General features: G+C 56.5%; 1 protein-coding gene across 1 annotated transcript in view; it reads left to right on the forward strand.

The window, feature by feature from the left end:
• The window catches only part of MXRA5 (matrix remodeling associated 5), a 30451-nt gene that overhangs the window by 11303 nt on the left and 10605 nt on the right, over window positions 1-8543 (forward strand). The window contains exons 5-6 of the mRNA XM_019627105.1: window positions 15-2349; window positions 5373-6273. Coding sequence (XP_019482650.1) covers window positions 15-2349; window positions 5373-6273 — 3236 coding nt within the window. The remainder of the gene's footprint in view (window positions 1-14; window positions 2350-5372; window positions 6274-8543) is intronic.

Genomic DNA, 8543 nt, shown 5'->3' on the forward strand with positions numbered 1-8543 from the left:
CTGTGTTTGACAAGGACACCACCCCAGTAGCCACGACAGTGCCAGCCCAGAAGGCCACGTCACCATCAGTGCCGCCCACTCACCCTTCTCGAAAGAGACCCAACGAGAGGAGAAGGTTACGTCCCCACAAATTCCGACTCCGGAATAAACAAACTCCACCCACCACGTTTGCCCCGACGGAGACTTTCTCTGACCCACCAACCCGAGCACCTGAAGTGAAGACTCCAAGCAAAGCGCAGAGTTCGCCGGTCCCTACCTCTTGGGTTGAGAGCACAGTTGGGACCCCCAAACAGTTGGAAATGCGGAAGCAAGAAGAACCTGTAAGCAAGGGGACCCCAAGAAGGAAGCACGGGAGGAGGCCAAACAAGCATCGGTACAGCACGTCCACAGCGAGCTCTGCCACATCTGCGTCCAAGCTCAGCCCTTCCTCAGACAAGCAACCTAAAAACACGATTACCCCCAGTCCAGAGACTGCGGCTTTCTCTACAGCCATTTCTTTGGAAACTGCACACCCACGTCAGATAACTAGAGTGGAAGATTCCATGGCAACCCCCACAAACATATCTGTATCTCCTGACACATTCCAAGAGACACTTCCCGGCACACATACGCTGGCATCAGCTGGTAAAGAAATGAAGACTAATGGTGTCACAGGCATCAGTGACAACAGAACTGATGGTTTAGTCCCTGCTGAGTCAGTCATTAATGTTGTATCAACTTCTGGCTCCGAGGTCTCCACTGTGGGAGAATTTAAGGAAACGTCCCCTCCTTCCGGCTTTCCAGGAGCTGAAAGCTGGAATCCCCCAAGGACAGCCCAGCCAGGGAGGCTGCAAACAGACGCAGCTGCTACCAGCTCTCCAGAAACCCTGACAGACCGATCTTCTTCTAAAGAGTCGGAGGACCTGGAGTTTTCCTCTGAGGTTTCGCCTTCTGTTGCAGCGTCTACACTGTTTCCACAGGAAGGACAGGTCTCTTCAACCACCCTCTCAAGCATGGACGTCGAGTCCTCTTCGAGTCGGGCAGGAACCATCAGTGGTCAGGGGCATCAGGAAACCCCTCCTGCGATTATCCGCCCTGAAATGCGGCCCCCGAATCAAGTCCCCACACCTGCCCCGATGGAAGAGCCCGCATCTCCACTGTCCCACACGACTCTCATGTCGGTGGTACAAACCACCACCACAAAGCCCACTCCCCGTACTTCCAGAGCGTCTCCATCCTCAGCAGAGTCCAAGGAAAACGTTTTCTTCAATTATGTGGGGATCCCAGAAACCAAAACACCGCCAGCCCACAATGAGGGCACTCAACATATATGGAGGCCAAACGGATTATCCACCCCATCCCCCGACCAGGATGGATTTAAGTTAACTCCAAACAAGGAGTTAGGAAGGGAAGCATTTGATGGTAAGACCCAAAACCTTCTTCCACGTGGCCCCGACCGTCATCCCCAGGGAGGGAGAGTCCACGGGTTCCACCAACCGGCCAAAGTGCCTGCCCTGCCTGTCCCACCAAGAGGGACTGTGCGGCCACCACACATGACCACCCAAAACTCCTTCCGACACGTTGTAACCGTCCAGCCCCCTCGCCACTTGACCAACAAAGCGGAAGTAACTGCATACCCTCCGTCCAGGGCCTTGCCCAAGCATCACCACGTTACGACGCCAAAGTTCTCAAGCACAAGCCCTCCTGTGGTTCCGTGGCGTGGTTCCAAAGTCAACACTCCTAGCAAGCCTCCTGACCAAGGAGCTGACCGGTGGAATGGCAACCCCAACGTGTTTGGAAATAACTATATCCCGGACCTACGAGACCCTGTCGGCAAGCTTCCAAGTCCAAGAGTCCCTCAGTATTCGAATGGAAGGCTCCCTCTCTTTTCCAACAGGACCTTGTCTTTCCCACAGCTGGGAGTTACGCAGAAGCCCCCCACACCCACCTCTCCTGCCCCAGCGATGGCAGAGAGAAAGGTCAACCCCGGCACCTACCCTAGGATCCATTCTCAGAGCATCAGCCATGGGGACCTCGGTCCGCCAGCACCCCCATTTCTACACCATCCCCGGAGCACGGCACCGCCTTCCACAAACGTCCAGAACATCCCTCTGCTTTACTCCACCCGGAGCTCCGTCCCCTTCGTCACCGCTTCTGGACAGCCTTCCAGAAGCTTCCATCAGAGCGGCTCCAAGCTCTTCTCTGCCGGAGGGCCACCTGCGTCCAAATTCTGGACACTTGGGGAAAAGCCCCAAATTATCACCAAGTCCCCGCAGACCGTATCCGTCACCGCGGAGACCGACGTCGTGTTCCCCTGTGAGGCAACGGGCAAACCCAAGCCTTTCGTGACTTGGACAAAGGTTTCCACAGGTAGGGGGGTTAAGCACCTGCATTTAAACCAGGGTTTGTGTAGCAGGAGTCACTTGAGTCTGTGACCTCAGGCCGAGCCAGAGACTCTGGGAAAACACAGGGCTGCTGGGATGGGAGGGGACCCCTGAGAACATGCATGTTCCTTTACGGGGACAGGAAGTAAGGAGAAGAATTGATGTGAGATCTGAGCCAAGGAAACGTGTAATAAATAGGTTCTTTGTGGGGGAAATAGGACGGGCTGAGGAGCACTTCACAGAGGAGGCCCTGACTTCTCCCAGCGAGGCCCAGTACGAAAGGCGTCTCCACCCCTGAGGGGTGCAGTAGAGAGCAGGAGGTGGCAGGGGACAGTGTGCAGAGTCCCCTGGTCCTTCCGCTGCCTCGCAAAGGTAAATTCACCAGGTGTTGCTCTGATTTGGACCTGGAGATATGGTTGTATTTGTTTGGGACAACTACCATAACCAATACCCAAGATGGGGTGCCTTACACAACAGACGTTTCTCTCCCCCAGTCCTGGAGGCTGGAGTCCGGGATCCGGGTGTCCCAGGGCTGGTCCCCCCGAGGCCTCTCTCCTGGGCGTGCAGACGGCCATCTGCTCCCCGTGTCCTCACGTGGCCGTCCCTCTGTGTGTATCTGGGTCCTCACCTCCTCTTCTTATAAGGACACAGTCCTGTTGGGTCAGCGCCCACCCACCTAGTGACCTCATGTCACCTTAATCCCCTCTTTAAAGACCCATCTCCAGAAACAGCCCCATCCTGAGGTCCTGGGGGTGAAGGCTTCAACCTGTGAATTTCAGCCCATACCGACGGTCTATATGATTGTCTGCACTTGGAATCTGGGCATGCCCAAAGCAACCCCTGCTTCGTAGAAACGACCGAGTACATTGTGGGTTGGAGACAAGATTTATGGGTGATAGAAAAAAGTAGATCTGAGAAGCCACAGCCACCACAAAAGACCTCTCTCTTTCTGCCTTTCTCTCTCAACACAGCTGTGTCCTTCGGGCCTGGATTCTGATCAGAGGGTTTTTTTCTTGGGGTCTTTATTTTGGTCTCCATGTTGATAATACAGCAATGATTTATGCTGACAGCACTTGGGAGTCCCACGGGATCCTCGGTCACGTTTATCTCACAAGTGTTGGAAGCACGCCAAGCGCTAGGCGCTCGGAGCGGCTGAGCGTAGGGAAATGGACGTCTTTGATCAGCTCAGCATCGGATGTCATCTGTTTCGTAATGATTTACTGAGGAATTTTGCTTGAAGCAGCACATGAGAACACCATGAAGCTTGTCCTTCTGAAAGGAGTGTGCCTTTGGTGAAAGGTGTATCCCTTTCTGGAGAGAGCCCACCGGTTGTGAGGGTATCGCATTTCCTGTGCTGATTCACAGCCTCCATGGACGAGACCCCTCCGTACACTCACACGCCTTCTTCCGCCTGTCCCGGAAGCAGCTTACACGGCCGTCTCTCTCTTCCTTAGCTAGCTCCAGTTTCTAGAAAGTTCTTTCTCATTGCATGCCTGAATGGCATCCTCTCATGTCCACCGAGTGCTGCAGTCTCGAGTCGTGGAGTTGCACGATGCCCCTATTTTGTTTTTGGGTGGGGTTTTTTTGTTTTTGAGCCTTTTCCTGCTGCATCAACCACATTAGCTCTTTAGGTGAGGACACCTTACATGAGCAGGTGGACTTCTCAGCTGTATCCCCTAGGAGGCAGGAGGTGATGCCAGCATCAACCAGCACCTGTCCTGTAGGGCTCACCTGCCACCCAGCCCAGCTCTGCAGCCGGGAGCTGTGGTCTGGCAGCTTCTGTAGGCTATTGTTTCCATGTGCTCTACTGCAGCACATCATCCTTCTCATGGGAGTGCAGGTCACTTAGGAGGTGGGTGACCTCAGCAAAGGATCTGAGTCATCCTCGGGGATAAGGACTGGGGGCAGCTTCCAGCATTCAAAGCTCCGTCTAAAGGAAAGACTCCCATCTTTGACACAGTGATTGGAGGAAGAGGCAGAGTTGCATGCCAGCCTTAAAGGAATAGTCCATAGTGTCCGTCACTCAGGACCCAGGAACCCAGCAGTGTGGGCGAGGCAAGGATGATGAAAAGTCAGGGTTTTCCAGTTTTTAAGGATAGGATTTATTATTATTCAGGTATGGCGAGGCCCACAGATCAGGGACAATTACCATGGAAAAGATAGCTGGTTCCTCACCGTGTTTAAGGCGGGTCATGCATGACACACCGGGCCCCCGGGGGCCGCACCAGGGTGGGTCAGGAGGCAGTGGGGGAGGGGGAACGGAGACAGGAGACCTTACTGTGGTTTGTGCTGGAAGGAACGGCGAGGCACAGTGAGCAGGCTGGGGACCGACTGGCTTGAATCCTTTCAGCAGGATCTGTGGCACACGGGCTGCCCTGGGGTGAGGAAGGCGGTGGGTGGGGGAGCTGCAGTGTGACAGCCCCACAGAGGAGGAGGTGGCGGGCGTGGGCTCTGGATGGTGAGTTTGTACATGAAAGGAACACTCGAGGGCCAAATGTTGGCTGGATCTAGGAATTGGCCGGCCCTGAGAAGGACAGTCTCTTCAGAGTCCGCAAGGTCCCCAGATGTCAGAGGTGGCTGGTTGGCGCCAAGCGAGGGGCGCCCTTGCCGCCGACCTGAAGAACGCAGAGGGACAGCACCCATGCAGCGAGGCCGGGGCTGTGTGAATGAGGGCTGTGTCTCCAGTGCCGGCCATGAATCAGGAGGCCACACTGAGTGGGCCCGGGGTTCACAGTGGGTTCTAGAATCTTCTATGCAACCTGTTCTAGCTTCCTTCTACTTGAAGGTGGCACCTGCCCCGATTCTGGGAGAAGTGTTAAGAGTCCAGAGGAACGGTGGAACTGAACGTTCTCTCGTCCCCGTTCTGCAGGTGGGGGCGGGTCCCTGCATTTGCTGTTTCCAGCCTAACGAGGAGAATTTGACTAACTGCCAAAGAGTCCTCAGTTCGGTCCTTCTCGAAAGGGCTCTTTTCTCCCCTGAAGCCTGATGGTACCTGTGTTTGCTCGCCAGGTGCTCTCATGACGCCTAACACCAGAGTGCAGCGCTTTGAGGTCCTCAAGAACGGCACGTTTGTCATCCGGAAGGTGCAGGTGCAGGACCGCGGGCAGTACATGTGCGTGGCCAAAAACCTGCACGGCGTGGACAGGATGGTGGTGGTTCTGTCCGTGTCCGTTCAACAGCCGCAGATCCTGGCGTCCCACTACCAGGACGTGACCGTCTACCTGGGAGACACCATCGCCATGGAGTGCCTGGCCAAGGGGACCCCCGTGCCCCAAATCTCCTGGATCTTCCCGGACAGGAGGGTGTGGCAGACCGTGTCCCCCGTGGAAGGCAGGGTGACCCTGCACGAGAACCGCACCCTGTCCATCAAAGAGGCGTCCTTCGCAGACCGAGGTGTCTACCAGTGCGTGGCGAGCAACGCGGCGGGCGCGGACAGCCTGGCCATCCGCCTGCACGTGGCGGCCCTGCCCCCGGTCATCCAGCAGGAGAAGCTGGAGAACATCTCGCTGCCGCCTGGGCTCAGCATCCACATCCACTGCAGCGCCAAGGCCGCGCCCCAGCCCAGCGTGCGCTGGGTGCTCGGGGACGGCACCCAGGTCCGCCCGTCGCAGTTCCTCCACGGCAACTTGTTCGTCTTCCCCAACGGGACGCTCTACATCCGCAACCTGGCGCCCAAGGACAGCGGGCGCTACGAGTGCGTGGCCGCCAACCTGGTGGGCTCCGCGCGCAGGACCGTGCAGCTGACCGTGCAGCGCGCCGCGGCCAACGCGCGCATCACCGGCACCTCCCCGCAGAGGACCAACGTCCACTACGGGGGGACCCTGCGGCTGGACTGCAGCGCCTCCGGGGACCCCTGGCCTCGCATCCTCTGGAGGCTGCCCTCCAAGCGCATGATCGACGCGCTGTTCAGGTACGTGCGCCCCGGGCTCGCCACCCACCCCGTGCATGGGCTTCCGATGCCGGGGACCGTCCTGGGACCCCTCTCCGCCGGGTGTCCTCGTCCAGGAGGAAGGCGCACGGCTGTGGCTCCGTGCGCCCTAGGAGCGGGGGACATGGCTTTTCACGCGATGAAACCTTTCCTTTATCACCCAGAGTCCAGACCTAACCCCCAGCGTTTCCCCTGCTCTCTCACTCCCCCAAACAAAAGTGAACCAGATCGCTTTCGTTTCAGTGATTATATCTGCATAATAATATCAGATAAATAATGTCANCAGCCGCCGAGGACAACTGGTCCACGGCACACGTCGGATCCCTGCCGGAGCCCACATCACGTGGCGATGCGTCTCCTTTGGAAGCATCTGAGACTGTGCCATCCATTGACGCAGAACTGGAGATCAGCTCACCCTCCGATGAGGATAAGATGAAAGAACCGACCCCCAAACCCTTTCCTACAACCCTCGCCGTGTTGGTTGTGGACTCCAGGACATCGAAGCCATCTGAACATGTCCCTTCGGGGGAGCCAGTTGTCCGAGCCCAAGCACCTCAACGAGAAAAAACAGACCGCTCCCAGCTGGTGAACAACGGTTTCCGTACTCAGGGCAACTCACTGGTTCAAAAGGGCAAGGAGGAGCATTCTCTGATGCTCCGAGAAGGAGCGATGCCTGAGCGAGACCCCACCGACCCCGTGAGTCCTGGGAGGATGAAGCCGGGCTTGCAGCCCAGTGGTCCGCTTGACTCTGCACAGGGAGGAAAGGGCAGTGGGGCTCCGTCCCAGGGTCCCCGGGAAACCACCCTGGCCGCTGTGTTTGACAAGGACACCACCCCAGTAGCCACGACAGTGCCAGCCCAGAAGGCCACGTCACCATCAGTGCCGCCCACTCACCCTTCTCGAAAGAGACCCAACGAGAGGAGAAGGTTACGTCCCCACAAATTCCGACTCCGGCATAAACAAACTCCACCCACCACATTTGCCCCGACGGAGACTTTCTCTGACCCACCAACCCGAGCACCTGAAGTGAAGACTCCAAGCAAAGCGCAGAGTTCGCCGGTCCCTACCTCTTGGGTTGAGAGCACAGTTGGGACCCCCAAACAGTTGGAAATGCGGAAGCAAGAAGAACCTGTAAGCAAGGGGACCCCAAGAAGGAAGCACGGGAGGAGGCCAAACAAGCATCGGTACAGCACGTCCACAGCGAGCTCTGCCACGTCTGCGTCCAAGCTCAGCCCTTCCTCAGACAAGCAACCTAAAAACACGATTACCCCCAGTCCAGAGACTGCGGCTTTCTCTACAGCCATTTCTTTGGAAACTGCACACCCACGTCAGATAACTAGAGTGGAAGATTCCATGGCAACCCCCACAAACATATCTGTATCTCCTGACACATTCCAAGAGACACTTCCCGGCACACATACGCTGGCATCAGCTGGTAAAGAAATGAAGACTAATGGTGTCACAAGCATCAGTGACAACAGAACTGATGGTTTAGTCCCTGCTGAGTCAGTCATTAATGTTGTATCAACTTCTGGCTCCGAGGTCTCCACTGTGGGAGAATTTAAGGAAACGTCCCCTCCTTCCGGCTTTCCAGGAGCTGAAAGCTGGAATCCCCCAAGGACAGCCCAGCCAGGGAGGCTGCAAACAGACGCAGCTGCTACCAGCTCTCCAGAAACCCTGACAGACCGATCTTCTTCTAAAGAGTCGGAGGACCTGGAGTTTTCCTCTGAGGTTTCGCCTTCTGTTGCAGCGTCTACACTGTTTCCACAGGAAGGACAGGTCTCTTCAACCACCCTCTCAAGCATGGACGTCGAGTCCTCTTCGAGTCGGGCAGGAACCATCAGTGGTCAGGGGCATCAGGAAACCCCTCCTGCGATTATCCGCCCTGAAATGCGGCCCCCGAATCAAGTCCCCACACCTGCCCCGATGGAAGAGCCCGCATCTCCACTGTCCCACACGACTCTCATGTCGGTGGTACAAACCACCACCACAAAGCCCACTCCCCTTACTTCCAGAGCGTCTCCATCCTCAGCAGAGTCCAAGGAAAACGTTTTCTTCAATTATGTGGGGATCCCAGAAACCAAAACACCGCCAGCCCACAATGAGGGCACTCAACATATATGGAGGCCAAACGGATTATCCACCCCATCCCCCAACCAGGATGGATTTAAGTTAACTCCAAACAAGGAGTTAGGAAGGGAAGCATTTGATGGTAAGACCCAAAACCTTCTTCCACGTGGCCCCGACCGTCA

This window comes from Hipposideros armiger, unplaced genomic scaffold, assembly GCF_001890085.2.
Source record: "Hipposideros armiger isolate ML-2016 unplaced genomic scaffold, ASM189008v1 scaffold_709, whole genome shotgun sequence".
Lineage (NCBI taxonomy): Eukaryota > Metazoa > Chordata > Mammalia > Chiroptera > Hipposideridae > Hipposideros > Hipposideros armiger.